Below are 21,598 nucleotides of genomic sequence, written 5' to 3'. Positions count from 1 at the left end.
CTGCAGTATCGTAAGAAAAAATTGGGGGGATGACGAAATCATACCGCATCGATGATATGTATGTACATATGTACCTGTTTAGATCTAAGGTGAAGATTTTCATCGTACGGTCAATAAACTGTCTGGCTACAGCAGAGAAGTCCATAATTTCTCTTTCTTACAAATTACAGTTTAAATAATTCTCGAATTTTCGGAAACAATCCTGAATTTACGAAGGAAGGTTTTATTTGTGGTATTTCCAAGTTCATTTACTTATCATATCGTTATAGCTTCTACAATGTGTTCAATTAAATTAAGAATTTTAATCGATTACAGAATCGCGGGAGGCGGGAATATTTGAATGAGAGCAATTAAACGAGATTAAAATAACAAACGAGAATGCGGTAGACGTTTAAAGTCCTCTGTCGGCAAATTCGCAAATCATCTGTAGATTCGCCAAAAAAATAAGATCCGTCCATGTACTACATACATATTAAGATGTATTTATTGGAAATGATAAAAGGGAATACGGTTGTACGGTTGTGTATACGATAAACCAGGGTAAACAGAACTGCATACAGCATAGATACATATACGTGGGACGTATGTGTATTTTTTAGTTGTATAGTAGAGACTGTACAGCAAGGGCGCGAGGCCGCGACCCTGAGCCCGATACAACCGACGCGTCGCGACGCGGAATAGAGCGTTTCGGTAGCGAAATAGTGCGCGGAACGAATACGTGTCAAACACGGTCCACGAATAAGCAAAGTGGAACATCGTGCAAGCAAAGACACGGGTGTGCGTTATCGTTTACGTGCGTAAAGGTCGAGAGTTCATGATCATTCGGCAACTGACAAACGATGATCTTATGAGGCGTTTGACGACCGTCTTTCCTCTCTTCGTTCCTCACTGCCAAATGATCAGAGCCTAGCTAGAATCATCGCAGCAGACAAGGAACTTTCGTTCAGCCGATTTTCGTTAACGTGAGCAGATAACCTGTCAGTAGTCGGCAGCTTGTACCAACGAAATTAAGGAAACACGTTAGCAAGTCGAATTTAGCGATAATTGTGAGTTACTGCGGCAGCAGACATCGAGAATGCCGCTTTTCAGTAAAAAAGACCCGAATAAGAAGATCAAAAAAGATGGAAAAGACGATAAATCCCCGTCCATTGAGAACAAATACATCTTGAAGGAGATGCTCGGAACGTATGTATTTTGCGTTGATTACGAATACGAATTATCATTGAAATAAACAGGATTCAACTACAAAGAAATATTTTCTAGTGTTATGTACTAAATTTGACCACTATTTATAACAAAATTTATATACAATACTGTTAAGATGTACATATGCATACTATATATATGCATAAGTATTTTACACATATATCTTGTTCTATACATGTATGATATTTTATATGTATAGTACATAAATTTATATCAACTATTCTACACCTATGCCAATTATATAAATAATTCCAAGCCTTTTTAACATTTATATATTCTTAAAATAATTCTATTCGTTGCTTCAATTATCATTATAATATTTTTATGAGAAATGTACCTTAACATGGATCTAGTGTAATATGTATAAATATTGAAGCTGTAAAACATTTTCGGACATAAGTTTATATGAACTTTTTTCATACATTTGACCTTAGTAACATGTAGTATAAGTTTGGCCCAAATTTTTTTGGACACTGTATATGCAAACATATTTCATAGCATTAGGCATGTTAGTGTTTTAATATTATTGTATTAAGTAAGAAAGAGTAGATTTTATACTTGTTCATATTAATGTCAGGATAAACATAATGTGTTCATTTATGAGTCTGCTATATGCTGACATTCATTTATCGGAATATGTTAAAGTTAATTACATACAGACAGTCATTAGGCAAATAGTCGGGATATGAATATGACATATCGCGGCAACAAGCAATTGGTAATAATTGCATAAGTACCTTTGTGTAGAAATACTGGCTGCTAAGTTATTGCAATTGATGCATATGCTTTTAATCTTTCTAACTGTCTTTGTATCGAGCATTTAAAATAAAATAAAATAGTTAAAAAGTTTAAAGTCGTAAAAGCACAAGTTGCTTTTTTATGTTTTGTTGTATAATATTATTAATATATCTCTATGTTTTAGGGGTGCATTTTCTGAAGTACGTTTGGCAGAAAGTAAGGACAAGCCTGGCCAAATGTTTGCAGTAAAGATTATTAACAAAAAAGCACTGAAAGGGAAAGAAGATTCTTTAGAAAATGAAATCAAAGTGTTGAGAAGGTAAAATATTTCATCGGGTATATCTTTTTATGTGCACATATATTATTAAAATTATTTATTGTTTGTTTACTTATTATAGGCTAACACATCCAAACATTGTACAGCTATTGGAAACATTCGAGGACAAGCAAAAAGTTTATTTAATTATGGAATTGTAAGTAGTAGTTTTTGCTGTACTTTATAAAAGATTGCTTAAGTGTAAATAAGAAACATTTTTGTATTCCTTTAGGGTCACTGGTGGAGAACTTTTTGATAGAATTGTTGAGAAAGGTTCCTACACGGAAAAGGATGCATCAGGTTTAATAAGACAAATCCTCGAAGCTGTGGACTATATGCACGAACAGGGTGTCGTACATAGAGATTTAAAACCTGAAAACCTTTTGTACTATAGTCCAGACGAGGACAGTAAGATTATGATTAGTGACTTTGGTCTTTCGAAAATGGAGGACTCTGGTGTTATGGAAACTGCGTGCGGTACTCCAGGATATGTTGGTAAGCTCGTTAATTCTTTCTACGAAAAGAATCAAAATACATAGGAGAAAGCATTAAAAGGTGAACCTATTTATTTGTACAGCTCCAGAAGTCTTAGCGCAAAAACCATATGGCAAGGCCGTTGATGTGTGGAGCATAGGAGTCATTTCTTATATCTTATTATGTGGATATCCACCATTTTATGACGAGAACGATACTGTCTTATTTACACAAATTCTAACAGGTAATACGATCATCTTCGGTAGGAAAATTATGGCATTTGGAAGGACTATACTTTCACTTCAATTTAGTTACTACTTTTAGGATCGACAGTACATGCAGCAGTACATTAACTTGATATTTTTATTTTTAAGGTATTATTCTAGTTTTTGTACGCTGCTATATAAACGATAGTATAGTAAGTAAATGATACTCTGTGTTCGACTGCATTTCTTTTTCTAAAATCTGTGCTAGTTGTTAATTCTTAAAAAAAAAAATAAGTGAAAAAGAATAATGAAAAAATCGGTTTCACTATTATCGCTATCTAGTTCAAAAGCAATAATTATGAAGATTTCAACGCGAGTACAAATCAATGTTTTTCTTGTGCAAAGTATGGAGCTAACAGTATTTCTTCCAAATAAATTATTTCATTTATATGAAATATTTTATACTTAAAAAAATCGTCTACTCTATAGCAAAGAGCTAACCAGACTGTTATAGGTGAATTTGAATTTGATTCGCCGTTTTGGAACGATATCAGTGATTCTGCAAAGGATTTCATTCAGAAGCTAATATGCGTCAATGTTGAGGAACGCTATACTTGCAAGCAAGCCCTTGCACATCCCTGGTAAGATCATTATTACCCTCAAATATTTCACATAATTTGTCATTTGAAATTACATCTGTTTCTCTTTATATAAATATATAATAATGCAGTTACACAGACAAATTAGCATCAATTTATAGAAACTTTGTGAATATTCTTAGCTCTGAACACTTCGAAAGTTTTATTTTAAAATTCAAGTGATAAAGAAATTACAGGAACAGTATTGTCTTTAATAATAAAGTAAATGTGGAATTCAGTAAGTAAAAAGATTACGTTTATCTTGTCATCCATTAACTTAACATGTTCTATAAATACTCTATTATATTCCCAGATGTGCACATTAATGGACAGTGTTTACATACTGATAATCAAAATTTCCATTATCCCTGCATAAAAATGATAAAATATCCTCGAACAAACAAAAGATTTTCATTCCTTAACATTATAATAATCAACAAATAAATACGCTTAACACGTTGGCTACTGATAAAATTTTATATATGGCTATTGAGACGAAGTTTTTCTTTGTAAAGACATTAAAAGAAACTCAAAGTTATTTCTCTTAGCAATTGCGCGCACAGCCAGTTTCTTTGGAAATTTGTGTTTTATATAAAGGTTCGAATGAGAATGGTAGCGAAGGTGTTAATAAGAGGCTGTATAGCATGTATTGTACAATGCTATGTATTTGTTTTCTGACATGGAAATCGTGGAATTCATTTTTCCAGGATATCCGGCAATGCAGCTAGCAATAAAAATATCCATGGTACTGTATCGGAACAACTTAGAAAGAATTTCGCCAAATCAAGGTGGAAGGTTAGTATATTTGAATGATTATCTCGTCGCTGATTGTATGTGTTTGCTCGCCAGGCTCCGTAGGGAAGTCTTCCTCATCTCTCATGGTTGCAGCAAGCCTATCACGCAACAACGGTTATACGACAAATGAAACGCCTGGCGCTCAACAGCGGTCAACAACAAGAGGGACCAGGATCAACAGGCCCCTCCAGCGGCAACCTCACGCCATACCCAGATCAATCGCAATCCAACAACCCCAGTCACCAAGCCAGATCAGTGGAGTCTCAGAGCAACCTCAATTGAAGCAAACACTTGAGTCACCATTGCCCGTATCAAGCTTGGTGACCTCAAATCCTATTCCCATTCCGACCGCTCCAAACTCACCACTATACGTACGCAACAAACGCTTCAAGCTGTGGGGTAGCACACGCACCGCTCTGTCTACTCTGTTCCAAACGAATATGTCGTATCTTAGAAAACAACGGAAATATAAGAAAAGCTGAGTTACGCTGCGAACTGTTTTCGCCTATGAGAAACTTAACCGAGAAGCCGTTGGACATGGCGCCCTTTTACCCTCTCGCCAATGCTACTTCGATTTGGCAGAGGTTTGTATAGATTTCAGCTAATTCGCTTTTAATCGGAGGTATTCCTATGACACGGTTTGCCACCATCTATGTACAATACAGACCTATATAACGGCCCGCGCGATATAAGGCGATTTTCCGAGTCTTTTTCATTTCGCTGGCTCTGTTCGGATACTCGTAAATAGAGTTTCACTGTGTTGATATGCTGTATTATGTATATAATTTTATATATATATATATATATATATATATATATATATATATATATATACATACATACATCAAATCAATAGATCCAATATGTGTAGTTATCGATAGAGATTTCGTGATGATATGTTAAAAATATTGATTTGATCGAGTAAGATACATGATTAGTCGTGCACGCGCGCAGACACACACAGTCACACATATGCGTGCCCGCACACACACATACACACTCTGTGGGATTTCACATGATACTTTTGTAGAACTGTCTTGCTGGGTCAAATCTAAGCGAATATGTATAAGCAAGGAAAAGGACTAATGTAAAACAGTACAACGACAAGTTTTTATCTTTTATAAAGTTTGGGATAACGAATAGTGGCTGTTTAGATGATTTTTTGCAAGATAATAGTCTTATATCCTGGCAAATATGTTTGAAACCTCGTGAGTACAGCTTCTTGTCCGATATATCTAGAGAGCATACATTACGATGAAATGTAGCGCTTTTTGAGGTACCATTTTGATAGGTATTACAGAAAATAATAAAAGACGTAATTAACAAATCTCTATTATCTACTAGTAGAGAAGATCTTGCCACGCAGAATCGTGTCGCAAGTTTACATAAGATCTGATTTCTATTATTAATACTTGTTCTTATGTTTTGTTGATAATCGATACGTGATATATCATATACGAACACGAGTGTTTGTAACAAGACATGTACAGTGCACGACATTACGAAATGTACATTCTGTGCGCAATATACTCTTTTTGTTATATGTATAGTGATATTATTACATGTCTAAGAAACTTTAAATCGGATCTGTTGAACTATATTTAATATGTGTATACATACGTGTATATTGTTGTACTGATACTTTTTAATGATACGTTGCACTAAGAATTTCAGCAAGTATGTACATAATATATACACAATACTTTATCTGTCGGTTTGCAAGATGCTAATATAAAAAGCAAATTATATATAGTTTCAGGTTTGAAATTTTTACATAGTCCCTTGAGAGCGATCGCACGACAAGTATCAAATCAATTTTCGTTTCTCTTTTTTTAATAGTTTTATATATACACAAAATTGTACTTTACTTGTGTGATTCTTGAATGATAGGAAACATAAAATAAGAAAGAGAAAAGAAAATACGCAAGATAATTTGTAAAGCACAAACATGATGTTAGAATAGTTAAGAATTCAACGTTTATGTCTAATTATATGTTGCAAAAAGAGTGTACACATTATTTGTATGTGTGTGCGTGTGTGTGCATATATATAGATATACATATATATATATTTACATTAAAAAAATGTATTTATATATATATATGTATATATAAATGTGTAATTAAACACCATCAATACATTGTGAGAATACAACTATTTTTGTATTTAATACTTCTTTATATAATATCGAAAGTTATCATATAGTAATGTCATCGCATAAGTTGCAAAAGTTGATATGCCACGATCGCTGTTTATATTTGTATCTTATTATGATGTCGAAGTGCACGGAACGCGATAAAAGTACTTTAACGAAACGCTTGAGGAATACTTTATTGCACAGCGGCTACTTTATTTTTTTATAAATGATTGCAGTCGAGTGCAATAATACCGTGATCTTGTGATAAATAATATTGTTATGGTTACATTCAATAGCGCATCCATATTAATGTTAACTATGAATGTTAAGAATTTTAATTGACGGAGCAATTCTTTTAATTGAACTGTATACAATGATTTTTTGAAGTAATTGACGTTAGCGTTTTGGAGTATTTTTACATAAATTTGAAGGCTTCGTTGTGCGAGTAAAGAAGAAAGAAAACGATCTACAGTGTAGCGTGTAAAATTGTATCTAAAAAGGAAAACAGTTTGATGTTTTTCGTGTCCTTTGAAACGTGCTTTTAAATAAATTTACATCGTATATAATCAATTGAAATGAAATCATAATATTCTATATACTAACATAAAAAAGAATTATTGCTGTTTATCGAGCGGGCACACATTTTACTATAAACTATTAATATTTCTCCTCTTTAACTTTTAAAACTATAACTATGAATATGATAGTAACTTTGGACACTATCACATTAGACATCCGTCCGTATACCGGGCACTATTCGTATAGCAAATAAAATGTGAATAAAATTGAAGGAATTCATTAAATGCTATAAAATGATTTTGAGATTGATAATAATTATATTAGTTATAAGGTAGCTCATTATATTATTCTTCAAACAAGTGTTACAGAAACTTATAGCGAAAACATATGTACATGCGATGAAGAATAAGATAAACGTAGCGATGACCATTCACTCTTTTATTGAAATGCTTTGGTATCAAAATTATAAGATTTGAATTCAAATTACTAACACATCGTTCTTAAAGTGCCTTGGATGACACGATGGTGGAACAATAAGAAGGAATATATAAAAGAAAAATATTTTTAATAAAAATTGCATTTACATTACTTCCTCTACATTACACAACTACTTGATTCTATTTCATTCTATCGAGAAATTCTTTGTCTCACTTTCCACTTTCTCGTGTGTAATGCACTTGTAAATTCTATTTTGACCTAAGAAACAATATTATATTTTTTCAAATTACCAACATCGTGTTATCTAATAAGAGTTCATTACGAATAACATGTTTTATGCTAATGTTTATGCGTTAGTAATGAGCTTATTATTTAAAATTCTAAAGGAAAAAAACAGGAGCTTAGCTGTAACTTTAAAAAGTCTCCCCCTTCCTCCTCCAAAAATGAAGTGCAAGAAGACCGCTCCACACGAATAAACATATCGGCAGGAACATTGCAAATGTGATGTAAAGATAAGCTGATTTTAAATAGGAATGAAAATGACATGTAACTGGGGTCTTATTCGGAAAAATACAAAAATATAAAAATGCCAGACTGATACGATAGAGTATGTATGAAAATGAAAGAAAAATAGTATGAAAGAGAGAGAGAGAGAAGAGAGAAGTTAGGAAAATGTACTGTTGATTAAACAAACTTTCAATTGTTGCCTATATATTTGCCTATACTCCAATATATTTATTAACTAATACAGGAACAAACTTCTTCCTATTGTACTTCTCTAATTGCATAAACTTTGTAATTGTTATGCTTGAATTTATGCATGTGGAGATATAAGTATCGAATGTTTCATTGTTAAAACGTACATGTAAGGAAAAGACAGTGCTTCTAGAAAGTTAATGACACAATCTACCATCATACCTATGACGAGGGATATTAGTAATCAGAATAAAATTGATCTAGTTTACAGTGCCAATGTATCCTTATTCATTGAAGGAAAAAAACTGGTAAAAATTACTAGTTCAAAGTTACTATAAAAAAAAAATACTTGTTCACAAAGCTGGCTTGTGATTACGAGAATTATTAAAAATAAACATCAACCACTCAACTTTCAAGTTAAACAAAGTTTAAAAAATATCTTGATTGTGGTGCTACATTATGGAATGTTGATGAATATAAAAATACGATTTTTTTTTATTCGTAACATTTATAACAAAGTTGCTTCTTGTTACAATCTGTAAAAAGCTAATTTAAGTTGTAAGTTGATTAAGAACAATGGAAGTATTGCACGCTTGTAGATTAAAGTGTAAGAAAAATAATAGCTACGATTTAATTTACTACACGTTTATTGAGACTCCTGTTTGAAAGAGAAGAAAAATATGCTTGATGAAAATGATAATAATCGACGATGACGATGATAATAATGATATCATTTACAAAATTGTCTATGTTTGCGCTTAATATTAAGTTACCGTTTTTATTCAATTTACTTTCACAGTATTAGGAATTAAATGCCTTAATTTATAACATGTAATTCATAGATTGCAGTTGAAATAATTTCAGTTCATCCTTTTTTTTTAGATATAAACTCAATGATTAATCGAAGCATCACAATAATATGTTAAATGAAAAATATTACATTATATTCTATACACATTGTACTTATTATACATGTAATTGATTTTATGTTCAGTGAAGTCATTACTCTTATTATATTTATCCTATAGTTTAACATGCTACGGTACAATAGTGTTATATACAAATACTTATTATGATATTGTACCAACGTATTTTTAATTGTAATATATGAGGAACTAATAAAATTGACAGACACTTTATGTTCAATATAGAATGCATGTAATGCATATTCTTACTGTGTGCTTTCTTGACTTAATTGTTAATCATTATGCAATAATTTACTTGTGAACTATATGTAAAAATAATATTACGTTTCAAGCATATGTTAATATCACGTAACGAAGCATATAGTAGATACGTGTGTGTATATACTTGTACTATAGCAAAGAGTTCGCGATTAAAATTAATATGAAAAATTTATCTATACAGAAAATATTTAAATTTCTAAAAATAGCAACCACACGAGATTGATAATAATATTAACATGTAATATATTACTATACATCCTTAATAATACGTATTCTTTAAAAACTGCAATCTATATCTTTCCTGGTCCGATTTAACATGATTTTATATCAGTATGACAGTGCTAGAGCATAAAATGAAAACGGACATAAGAAAATACTATAAATAGAATATATATATTCAATGTGATTTTTTGGCAAATTTAAAAGAAGAGAGGTGCTGAATTCCCCTGATTGAACATGTACATAATTCTTCTTGAAATAGCTCTTATCACTGAATGAACATAATATACGTCAAAGTGTATCTACAATTCACGTTCTTATTTTTTGTAACTCACGCTCTTTAAAGTAAAGTCCGTATTACACTGTTAGAAATTTATAGTCGAAGTGATATTCGCGAAAAAATCTTTCTTACATAAAATTCAGCCTTCATATGCGTCTAACGCTTCCCGCAACTTATCCACAATCTTCTGATAGAATGCAATTTGCTCTGTTAAATGCGTTTTCATGGCCTGAGTTGTATGTATCTCTTGTTCCGTCTGAAAATGCGCTTCTTCAGCAAGAAGTGCTCTTGCTATTATATCTGTTCGATGTGAAAGTTCTCGCAACTTTTGTGGTTCCATTTTATGTTCACTTACTAGCTTTTCACAGTCTTTCCTCTTTTGAACAGCACTCTAAAAAAATATGTATTTACTCAATTAAAATTTGATGATAAGAATTGTGCTTCTCTTTTGTTTACCTTGTGTATACTGATTACATCTGGAAAACTACTGATGATTCCTCTGTAAATATGAAACTTATCTGCAAGTGGTTCCCAATCAAACTTTGATTGTTCTTTGTACAGTCTGCCTATGTCGTTATAAGCTTCACCTGTTACTTTTAACGCATTAGTTAATTTTCCTCGACTGCTATCGTCACCTTCTAGTGCACGACTCAACGAACAAAAAGACTGACCAATCTTCTGAAATTCTCTTTTATAGAGATGTTGATTCTTTTTTGCCTGGTCAACAGCCATGGCCATGAAATTTTTAACTACAGGATCTAGGCAGCTTATGAATCTACTATAAGTATCAGTTTGTATTTCTACTTTGATAGCATCCAAAGGAGTTTCAGGGCACTGGAGAGCATGATAGTAATTGTCGCCTAATAATTCGTCTTTCTCTGCTTGCCTCTTGCCTGCTTTCCATCTTTTTTCGTCTGTACAAGTTATAAAGTGTTCCCAAACACGACTACGCGCCAACACAGGATGCCTGCAGACATAATCCACAAACTCCTGCAGTTGTGAACGTCGATGCTCTATAAAGTGCCCTTCGTATCTTCCCGATATTTGTTTATCGGGCAATGGTGGAATGGGGATGAAACAGTATTTTTCCTCTAAACGTTCATGTAGCCAATCGAAATGTTTATATCTTCTTGAAACTTGAATGTTGTTAAACTGTTATAGAAAATGAAAATTAGTTCCATATTAGATAGTTAAAAGATAGGAAAAACAGGAAAACAGGAAAGTAGAACACATTCAAATACCGTCGGCGTGAGTTGATAGACTATAAAACTTTTAAGGCCTTTTAGTTTGGATTCCTTTTTAGGAGATGTGACTACACAACTATAGGGATCCCCTCTCTGAACCCATCTACATTGCCCTCCATCCATTTCCTCTATATATACTTTCTCACTATCAGGAACATTCATTACTCTCATTCCTAATAAAAAACTATCCTCTCCTGATTTGATTAATGTAGAAAACTTGTTATTTTTCTTTGGTACATTAGGCATAGGCCTTTCAGGTATTGCAAAATTCATGGCTTGCATAGAAAATGCGTCTCCGTAATCATTAGTGCTATGATCTTGCACTATCTGTATAGTATTTTGTGATTCTTGTTGTTGTGATGGAATGTAGGCCTGTGTTTGACCAACCTCTGAATCATCGTCCCAATCATCATCCCAAAAGTCACCAGAACTCTGTTGAGATGATGTCATGGCACCTAATGGATTAAAATATTCGTCTCATTTTAAATGATGTACTAAAAACGAAAATTCTACAATATATAAATTATTCTATTACTTGACGCAGGAGCTGTGGTTTCTACTACTTGAACATAGGCTGCTGGAAACAGTCCACATTTCCCACTTTGATTAAAACCTTCGCACCACCCATCGCCAACATTATCTCTCATGACAGTCAATACTTCTCCTGCTACAATGGACAATTCTGCTGTTCCTGGTTCCCCAGTAAAGTTGTAAAGTGCCCTCACCTAAACAAACAACCAAGAAATTAAGTACAATAATTCCAAAATAAAAAAGACAAAGGATTGAATTTCGACTGCCACATGAAAGAATGAGTCATAACATGTTGATCAAACATTGCAACGACTGATCGCGATAAGTTTAAGTTTCAATATCATAGACAGATGTACATACCTGGTGACCCTCCATCATAGAAACATGCAGCAACACTTCTTTAAAATACTGACCGCCAACACAATAGGATTTCGTTTTCCTAATTCAAACAATTTAATTGCACCCGGTCACATACTTACACCAATCTGCTCAACCGTATGACTGACATTTACGTATTCGAGCATGGACGTGTGTGCGACTCCGTGTCACGTAAATGGAAATTTCAAACGACTGTACGGCTACTGTCTTTGGCTGGCGCGTAACATGCTTTTATGATTTCAGAAAACTACGCGTTTTATAAAAGAATTGTATGTATCGATACAAAAATATAGAACAATCTGCATATTCAAAAAACAACAAACAAAAGAGAAAAAGACGAAGGTATAGAAAATTTGATACTCATTATACGGTTCGAGGTTAAACACAAAGGCACAGGGGGCGCAAAATTACAGCCCACCACTGAATCTTGGATCCGCCTTTGTGAATTAATTCGTATCAGACTTTTACTAGAGTCTGTACAACTTAACTCACAGAATCAACCAAAATTTCTTACATAATTACAAGTACTCTTAGAAAAAAATGTATTTCGTTGAATCTTTTAACTCTTGGTAATTAAATGATTAAATGGTGAAATACACAATAGCAATAAATTAGCATTATCTAATTCATATATAATTTATGATATAAACATAATTAATTTAATAAATTAGCCAAAACAAGCTTTAATATAATCGTTCTAAATGCTAAATGGAAAAAGAAGAGTCATATATATTGTTTCATTGAGAAATTTTATTATCTTTGAGTAACATTTTTGTTTTTAATGTTACGGATTTTTAAATTATAATCGCGTTCAATGAGAAGACTTCGACTCCTTTGCATTTTGAAGACTTTGAGTAATATACAATTTTGCTAAGCTTTGAGCACAGAATTGAGAAATGTGCTCACTGTATGTATTAATTTGTCCAGCTACAATCATTGGATTAAGCCTTGGTGGTACAGGCAAAGGTCTCATTAGTTTATTGATATCATCATCTGGTAGCGGAGGCTCATCTTTAGCAGCCCTGGCTGCATTTTCTTGAACTCTTTTAGCCAACAATCTATTCTTTTCTTGTTGTTGACGAACAACTAACTGTTGATATCTATTAAACTTCATGGCTTCCTGATTCAATTCATCTACACGATCCATCAGGCAACGTAACTGATTTTCTAGTACTGTAGCAGTTCCTAGATCCAAATATTTAGTACCTTCCTCTTCTGGAATCATTTCCTCCAATTCAGACATCATTATATTTGTCAAATTACTGTTCTTTATTACCACCGGTATCTCAATGAACAGATTCTCATAACCGATCTTTAAAGTACGTAATGCTTCCGGTGTAAATTCTCCTTCTTTGTACATTTGAATAGCTTGTGGAGTAAGTCTATAAGCTTTCAATGTCAAGAAACCTCTGGCTGACTTGGCTGTATCGTATATAAGAACCACCGATTCCTCTATGGAAGTTTGATAATGATATTGTGATTCCAGTAGTGAAACATTTAGAAAATTGCCAACATCTGCGCTCTGGTACCAACCGACATGGAAGTGATCAACATTTACCCTGGAAAAATATATTTTAATCTTTGTTACACTACTACATAATGTTGCATTATTCGATCGATGATTTACCATCTGAGACGTCGCATCATTGCAAGCTGGTACTCTTCTTCGTCCATAATTTCATCATTCTTGGGAAAAGGAAAACAATTTGTGATCTCGAGACGGTGTTTGACTACCAAACCGAGTAGAGCACCTTGAGCCACATCCATGTTGCTCAAAGATTCTTCGTGGCAATGCTTCACCATTTTCATAACAACTAGTCCATCGCACTGAACATAATCTATACGCGGTTCTGCTTCGGGGATTCTTCTTGTCTGCGTTCTCGAATTCATTTTTTCAATGAAAAATAGCTACAATACTGACAGCGATTTGTGGTTAGCTTCTTGTCAACCAGGTTAGGAATGAAAAGAAATTCTTATCCCTCTTACAGCCCTGCAGTCTACACGCATGGTACAACCGTAGATTCAAAAATATACTTAGAATGGTCAACGTGATGAACTATGGTCCAGTGAACTGACTCACAATAGTAACCAATATTAATGAAACATAGCTCAAAAAATTGATCTTTAATTGCCTATAATTGCTCGCTAATTAGTTTTAATTGTTCACTTATCCTTTTTGAGAAAAGCCTTTAAAATTCTAGTTTTAGTTTTCACCGTAATAGGCGCCATGATCTATCTCAAAAACGACAATAACATACTGGACTGGACATACATAGTTGCCACTTTTTCTGTGGTTATTACATATCGATATAATACACGATTTTCTCTCGTCTGTATCATTGTTTTTATTGAATATATGTATGATATGCTTTTCAAAACATGCAAGAAGAAGATCTGTGCTACGTTTTTGTTAAATCAATTTGGAATATGTATAAGCCGTACAAATCGTAAAGACTGCAAAAGTGATAATCATCACGAACTGTATTGACGATTAATGGCAGCTGACAAATACATATTTCTTAAAAAAACAACTTAAATAATGTATGCCTTGTAAGCGTCAATTGATAGTGCAAACTAATAATAAATAATATAAGAAGAATTGAATGTAAATAACGCATTATACGATGATATTAAGTATCATAATTGGTTAGGTTATTTGGTTATAAAACAAATACGCGTGCATTAGAACTGTTTTTAATATTAATTGTTATATTTGAAATCTATATAACTATTTCTAGACGATAGTGAGTCCACAAGTTTAAATATACGAATATGTCAGTCGGTATAAATTTACAAGAAAGTTACAGGAATGATGTATCTGAGATGCAGTTTATGAATTTTGTCTGTCCAATTTGTGACTTTTTATTTATAAATAAAGATGAATTTTATGATCATTTGCACAATCACACTGGAGACGGATTATTGAAACAGTTTTTAAAAAAAGACATAATCAGCGAATCACAAGCAGAATCAGAACATTGTAGCCAAGAAAAATCTGATAAATTGCCTGAGAATGTGGCAAGGCCTTTCAAATGCCAGCAATGTGATTTAACATTTGACAGAGCTTCTCAATATGATTATCATTATCGAAGTATACATTTAGGTGAGAAATCACAGCTATGTGAAATCTGTGGCAAAGGTTTCTTTAGAAAAGCAGACCTAAGAACACATTTGAATATTCATTTGGGAACAAACACTTGCATTTGTGAAGTTTGTGGGAGAAAATTCAACCACATATCAAATTTGATTAGACACAGTAGAATGCATGCTGGTAAATATATTATTTATACCAAAAATCTATTATACAAACAAGATGAAAATTCGAAAATTATCTGCAATTAAATTTATAGGGATAAAACCATATCCATGTTCTATTTGTGGCAAACGTTTCACTCAGATCAGTTCTCTAGCCAGACATAAGCGTATTCATGTGAGACTAAAAAAAGATGCATATGAAACACAAAGTAATAGTACCAATATCAATGCTGAGAAAAAAGATCACACAGTAAACAAGAATAAGGTGATTGAATAATATTTTATTGTATAAGATCTTTGGATATCGATGTATATCTCATTAGCAATGTATAGTCTGTTGAAGGTAATGCACTTGCTCAACAAAAAGCTTTTAAGAGACAACACTATTGTAAAACTTGCGGTGAGAGCTTCAGTTTGATCTTACATTTGCGGGAACACGAGAGCTCTCATTTAAAGAATGCAACCAGTTCGGAAGGCAAGAATAATGAAATGGTAAGAAGAATGTTAAAAGAATTCCGTTTTTGATTGTTTTAATTGTTCAGAATTTTCAGAAAAATTCGATATTCGATGAGCATAAAAACCAGGAGGATAATTTCGATTTCCTGGAGAATGAGGAAAATTTGAAAAGAGTATTGCCATTGGAAACAATTATTTATATCACATCGGAACAGGTAAAGAATGTAGTTATAATTATCTGATTTTGCAATAAAATACTTCTAATTTAATTTTGCGTTTAGTTGAAGAAAATTAATCTGGAGAATATTGAGAATACTAAGGACCATGTTGCACAAGAACATTTTTGTGATACAAACGAAAAAATTCCATTAATTGAGGAATTAACTGATTCTGACAAACTGATATCTAATAATGAAATACTCCAAAACGTGCTGTATGTGTGCCAAATGGATGAACCTGTTCTAAAGAGCAAATTAAATACGAAATTTTTAAACAATCAAGAATATTTAGCGTGCCCACAAACATATGAAGTAGACTTGCAGAAATCAGAAGTACCACAAAATTATAACACTTCAACAAATATTTCTCTCAATGTTACAGATATGTTTCAAAAGATAGATTTATCAGAATCAAGTATCACTGAACATGATAAACTCGATTTAACTATCCACAATCACCAAGACATAAACGTCGAGCAAAACGAAAAGGTTCCAGATGATTCAAATAATGAAAGTAATTCTATAAACCAAGAAGAACCTATGCTACGTTTAGTACAGACAGAGACAGGAGAACAATTTTATGAATTTTTAATTAATAATTTAGTGGAGAAACTACCGAACATACAGTCCGTAAAAACTTCCGAAAATAAAGAGGAACATGCAGATATTTCTGAAAATATAGTAAACACATGTTTTAGCATAAAAGATGTGAACGACGACGTCCACCGTGAACAAAATATAAGAGATGATATATCCGGCGACCTAAGTTATACACAATATGAATTACAAGGCGAAGAAAAAAGTTTTGCCGCAAATCAGATTTTGTTGGATCCACAAAATGATTTTGATAAATATGTAGAAACGAATTTCGAAGTTTTTGAGCGATTAAATTATGACGATAGTTCAGAAAGATTTCTTAAATTCGTGGAAAATGCGGGAGTTGAAAATCAAAGCTCCAAAATCTTGGAGTGCAAAGAAAACGATCAACTTTTACAATTCCAAAGTTTCAGTCAAATCGATTCCATCCAAGAAAATGAAAAGAATGACGCAATTAGCGACAGTGAACAGATACTTCTAACTTCTCTTAATGACGATATACAATGTAAACTTAATACAAATAATGATCAAATTGTTGACGAAGAGGAAACGCAGGTGCAAGCTGATAATTCTATGAGTGATGACAAACAAGATGATCAACAGGAAGATTTAAGAAAGTCGAAAGTATATTTATTAAAGTTCCAGTGTACAGTATGTGAAAAATCATTTTCAACCAGTTACAATTATAAACAGCACATAGGTACACATTTTGCAGATCAACAAAAATTTCATTGCAAAGAATGCAAAATGTCCTTCGCTTGGAAATCTACATTAAACAAACACATCGCTAGTAATCACAGACCGGAAGGTCCGCAAAAGTTTGCGTGTGATATGTGCCAAAAAATTTACAATACTTCTTCACAAGTAAATGTAAGTATATCTTCTTTCAGGGAGACTGTTATAACTTTATCTAAATTAATTTTTGTTACTGTAGGAACATGTGAAACGTGATCACCTAAAGCAGCGAAATCACGTGTGCTCCCATTGTGGTAAATCATTTTTCAAGAAATACGACTTGAAAATACATAATAGAATTCACACAGACGAGAGACCATATGTTTGTCCAGCTTGTGGGAAAAGATTCCACCATAGAAGTCATATTATTCGTCATGAACGTATACATTTTTAGGGAGAGGATGTATATTAATTATTTAAACTTTTAAAATGTAACTAGTGAAACATATTTATGAATGGAAAACATTGTAAATTTTACATTATACAGGATGTAAAACTAAATGCATTCAAAGCCCTATTATTTGAATTACATTAATCATCGTCATTAGATGTTTTAGATTAATTATTTTAATGGAAAACTATGTGCTTTTAGTTTTACATTCTTACACGACAAAGATTATAATGTAATTTGCATAATGCCTTTTCCTAAATATTTTTTTAGGAGATTATTATTTTTTTAAGAAAAAAAGGAAATAAATGATAAATGCCCTTGAACGTGTTCTCATTGTGCGTCACTACTTAATACATTGATAATTTGTTCGTTTGATATTCTACACCTATGTATAGATGATATGTCACGGCAGTAAGATGCAGTAAGCCTAGGCCGCTTCAATATGGTGGACGTTATGAGTGACGACGTGGTGAATAACGTGCAAAACCTGAATTTAAAGGAAGAAAAGGCATGAACATAGTTAATTTTTTATCAGATTTTTATAAATTTCATTTTTAGCATTAAAATATGTTGTCGAGTTTGCGTATTTGCAGTTCTAGAAACTTGTATAATGTTTCGATGCGGCCACATGCTTCTTGGGTTGGTTATATAGTGTATTATCATACCGATACCTTATTTCATAATGTGTTGCTAATTTTTTCGTTCATTTGTTTATTGAGAACATATTTTCAAAAAATAACGACACGAATTGTTTCTGATATATAAATGATCATCCCATATTAGCGAAATCAATAATCTGATGTAATACAAGAAAGTTTTCATTTTGATGTATGCTACTAACTTCGTCATTCTATTTAGTATTTTATAAATATGTAAAGCACCAGGTCAATTTTTTTAATAAATGCAATATTTTTGTCAAATATAGGCGAAGATGATGAAGAAAAAAAAGAATGCTGTCACTGATGAGAAAACTGTTTCTGAATTAAAACCTTGGCCCAATTATATTCAGGTATATTAAAAAATACTTTAAAAATTTATAGTTTTACATTTTATAGTAGTAATCTGGTTCAACAGCATAACATATTTTTAGGATCGTATAATATTATGGGACAAGTTAAAAGCAGAATATGAAGCAGAATTAGCTTCAAAATCAGTTACTGATATAAAAGTAACTCTTCCTGATGGAAAAGAAGTTGTTGGCCAATCTTGGCGTACAACACCATATGAAGTAGCAAAAAGCATTAGTCAAGGTTTAGCAGATAATACCATCATTGCAAAAGTTAACAATGAGCTGTGGGATCTGGATAGACCATTGGAATCCAATTGCAAACTAGAACTTCTTAAGTTTGATAGCCACGATGGTCAACAAGTATTTTGGCATTCCAGTGCACACATTTTGGGAGAAGCTATGGAAAGGGTATACGGTGGTTGCTTATGCTATGGCCCACCAATTGAGAATGGATTTTACTATGATATGTACCTAGGTGATAAGGGTATATCAAATCTAGATTTTCCATTCTTGGAAACCCTTTATAAAACTATAGTTAAAGAGAAACAGCCGTTTGAAAGATTAGAAATGACAAAGGAAGAGCTATTAGAGATGTTTAAGTACAATGAATTCAAAGTTCGTATTATTAATGAAAAAATAAATACACCTAAGACCACAGTTTACAGGTGTGGCCCTTTGATCGATTTGTGTAGAGGGCCACACATTAGACACACTGGAAAGGTAAAAGCTATCAAAGTCACTAAAAATTCCTCCACCTATTGGGAAGGAAATGCTAATGCAGAATCTTTGCAAAGACTTTATGGCATCAGCTTTCCAGACACCAAACAGCTGAAAGAGTGGGAGAAATTTCAAGAAGAAGCTGCTAAACGAGATCACAGGAAAATAGGAAAAGAGCAAGAACTATACTTTTTCCATGAACTTTCTCCAGGGTCATGTTTCTTCCAACCACGTGGAGCGCATATTTATAATACTTTGGTAGAATTTATTCGGTCCGAATATAGAAAGAGAGGTTTTCAAGAAGTAGTTACACCTAATATTTATAACAGCAAATTGTGGCAAACGTCTGGCCACTGGCAGCACTATGCAGATAACATGTTCTCGTTTGACGTTGAGAAAGAAACATTCGCGCTTAAACCGATGAATTGTCCTGGCCATTGCATGATATTTGACGTACGGAACAGATCTTGGCGTGAATTGCCATTGAGAATGGCTGACTTCGGAGTGTTGCACAGGAATGAAATGTCTGGTGCATTGACTGGACTTACCAGAGTCAGACGTTTCCAGCAGGACGATGCACATATATTCTGCTCGGTAGAACAAATTAAAGACGAAGTGCTGGGCGCGTTGGACTTCTTACGTCACGTGTACTCTGTTTTTGGTTTCACGTTCAACTTGTGTCTATCCACGAGACCGGAAAAATATTTGGGAGATATAGAAATGTGGAATCAGGCTGAGAAAGCGTTGGAAGATAGTTTGAACACGTTTGGAGCAGAGTGGACAATTAATCCAGAAGATGGTGCGTTCTACGGCCCAAAAATTGATATAACGATTATGGATGCTTTAAGGAGGCCTCATCAGTGTGCCACAATTCAATTGGACTTCCAATTACCAATTAGATTTAATTTGTCTTATGTTAAGTAAGAAAAGAACGATTAATTTCTAAATAAATTCTCGAACAAAGTTCAATTTGAATTAACAATTGAATGTTCCAAAATTTTAGCGAGGCTAGTGAGAAAACGAGGCCAGTAATCATTCACAGGGCCATTCTAGGCTCCGTCGAAAGAATGATTGCGATTTTAACTGAATCCTATGCTGGGAAGTGGCCATTCTGGTTGTCTCCGCGGCAAGCAATGGTCATTCCAGTAAGTTCTCACTTCGACGAGTATGCTTTCGAGGTGAAGGATAAACTTTGGGATGCTGGATTCATGGCAGAGGTTGATACAGATGCAAGTGATACTTTGAATAAAAAAGTACGAAATGCTCAACTTGCACAGTTCAACTTCATCCTTGGTAATATAGTATTACATATTTGATGTAGTCTGTATTATATGACGGAGTGTTTTATATTATGGAATTATGTTTTTAGTTGTTGGAGAAAAAGAACGCAAAGTTGGTACAGTGAATGTTCGAACCAGGGACAACAAGGTACACGGAGAAGTTGCTGTAGACGATTTAATTACAAAATTCAAGTCCTTCAAAGAGCAGAAGGATCAGAATTGTGAGGAAATGTTCTAAACGAGCTTTCATGAACAAATGGAATATTTATTTATTTGTAGACCTTAACTTCAATGGTATCGGTTGTAACACAAAACCAATAGAACTAGAAATGACATTCTTGAAAATTTGTTAAAAACAATGCACGAACCAGTTAAATAAATATATCACGCTACCGAAATCCTGTTTCTAAGGAAATCATAAAGAAATATAGAGTAACTTTTGTATAGAATATTTTACACATAATTCCTTGCTGAGCAAGTTATTATACAATTCAACAAGAAGTTACGCATTTATATCGGCGTGTTTTGTTCCATGACACATTAGGAAAATATAAAGATGGTAAACGTAGAAAAAGCATACTTCGCTTTTACTTACTCAGCATTTTTTCTAAGGGACATGTCTATATCTAGTACTGCATCAAGGAGTTATCGACGATAACTCATTTTACTTAGAGGCTACAGATAACATTTGGTTACGTCCATCTTTGTAACAGAAACATTGAGTGTACATCGTAAAATGAAATGTTCATCTCAACGGCTGTGCTCCATAATTTATTGCCGATACGGTCAATACGCGTATTGCTGTAACTGCAATTAATGTCCTTTCAAAATAAACTGTTGTAAATTGTATCTCACGTCCTCGTTAACAGAAAATTGCTGCCTTTTAAAGATCTCTTGTAACAACCATTCAAATAAAGTAGCACGTTCCACTCAAATTG

At 33.1% G+C, this 21,598-nt stretch overlaps 5 protein-coding genes across 8 annotated transcripts; 3 read left to right on the top strand and 2 right to left on the bottom strand.

Annotated features, from left to right (window-relative positions):
• Window positions 1-571: 571 nt before the first annotated feature.
• On the top strand, window positions 572-4,868 carry CaMKI (Calcium/calmodulin-dependent protein kinase I). The gene is made up of 8 exons (XM_033473710.2): window positions 572-1,185; window positions 2,129-2,263; window positions 2,343-2,417; window positions 2,493-2,755; window positions 2,838-2,978; window positions 3,455-3,581; window positions 4,286-4,373; window positions 4,467-4,868. Exons 1-8 carry the CDS (start codon window positions 1,076-1,078, stop codon window positions 4,653-4,655), a joined length of 1,128 nt encoding a protein of 375 aa, XP_033329601.1. The 5' UTR covers window positions 572-1,075; the 3' UTR covers window positions 4,656-4,868.
• Window positions 4,869-8,792: 3,924 nt separating this feature from the next.
• SH3PX1 (sorting nexin 33-like protein SH3PX1) lies at window positions 8,793-12,424 on the bottom strand. The gene is made up of 5 exons (XM_033473714.2): window positions 11,985-12,424; window positions 11,629-11,818; window positions 11,091-11,548; window positions 10,306-11,001; window positions 8,793-10,240 (listed from the first exon to the last, which is right to left on the bottom strand). The coding sequence occupies exons 1-5, from the start codon at window positions 12,000-12,002 to the stop codon at window positions 9,989-9,991; spliced, it is 1,614 nt and encodes a 537-aa protein (XP_033329605.1). The 5' UTR covers window positions 12,003-12,424; the 3' UTR covers window positions 8,793-9,988.
• Window positions 12,425-12,732: 308 nt separating this feature from the next.
• eIF3h (eukaryotic translation initiation factor 3 subunit h) lies at window positions 12,733-14,010 on the bottom strand. Its single transcript, XM_033473716.2, has 2 exons — window positions 13,630-14,010; window positions 12,733-13,561 (listed from the first exon to the last, which is right to left on the bottom strand). The coding sequence occupies exons 1-2, from the start codon at window positions 13,890-13,892 to the stop codon at window positions 12,814-12,816; spliced, it is 1,011 nt and encodes a 336-aa protein (XP_033329607.1). The 5' UTR covers window positions 13,893-14,010; the 3' UTR covers window positions 12,733-12,813.
• A 266-nt stretch (window positions 14,011-14,276) lies between these two features.
• LOC117222168 (uncharacterized) lies at window positions 14,277-17,977 on the top strand. 3 transcript variants are annotated; one of them, XM_033473717.2, is made up of 7 exons: window positions 14,277-14,607; window positions 14,741-15,273; window positions 15,353-15,522; window positions 15,591-15,749; window positions 15,800-15,928; window positions 15,995-17,398; window positions 17,463-17,977. In XM_033473717.2, the coding sequence occupies exons 2-7, from the start codon at window positions 14,775-14,777 to the stop codon at window positions 17,655-17,657; spliced, it is 2,556 nt and encodes an 851-aa protein (XP_033329608.2). In that variant the 5' UTR covers window positions 14,277-14,607; window positions 14,741-14,774; the 3' UTR covers window positions 17,658-17,977. The 3 variants fall into 3 exon arrangements, with proteins under 3 accessions (XP_033329608.2, XP_076376519.1, XP_033329609.2); XM_076520404.1 differs by having other exon boundaries at window positions 14,277-15,273; XM_033473718.2 differs by having other exon boundaries at window positions 14,278-15,273; window positions 15,809-15,928.
• A 30-nt stretch (window positions 17,978-18,007) lies between these two features.
• On the top strand, window positions 18,008-21,595 carry ThrRS (threonine--tRNA ligase). 2 transcript variants are annotated; one of them, XM_033473720.2, is made up of 5 exons: window positions 18,008-18,162; window positions 18,580-18,663; window positions 18,745-20,300; window positions 20,384-20,673; window positions 20,750-21,595. In XM_033473720.2, exons 1-5 carry the CDS (start codon window positions 18,097-18,099, stop codon window positions 20,896-20,898), a joined length of 2,145 nt encoding a protein of 714 aa, XP_033329611.2. In that variant the 5' UTR covers window positions 18,008-18,096; the 3' UTR covers window positions 20,899-21,595. The 2 variants fall into 2 exon arrangements, with proteins under 2 accessions (XP_033329611.2, XP_033329610.1); XM_033473719.2 differs by having other exon boundaries at window positions 18,154-18,293.
• Window positions 21,596-21,598: the final 3 nt, after the last annotated feature.

This window comes from Megalopta genalis, chromosome 3 (assembly GCF_051020955.1).
Source record: "Megalopta genalis isolate 19385.01 chromosome 3, iyMegGena1_principal, whole genome shotgun sequence".
NCBI classification, from domain to species: domain Eukaryota; kingdom Metazoa; phylum Arthropoda; class Insecta; order Hymenoptera; family Halictidae; genus Megalopta; species Megalopta genalis.
This window is presented reverse-complemented; position numbering and strand designations above follow the sequence as displayed.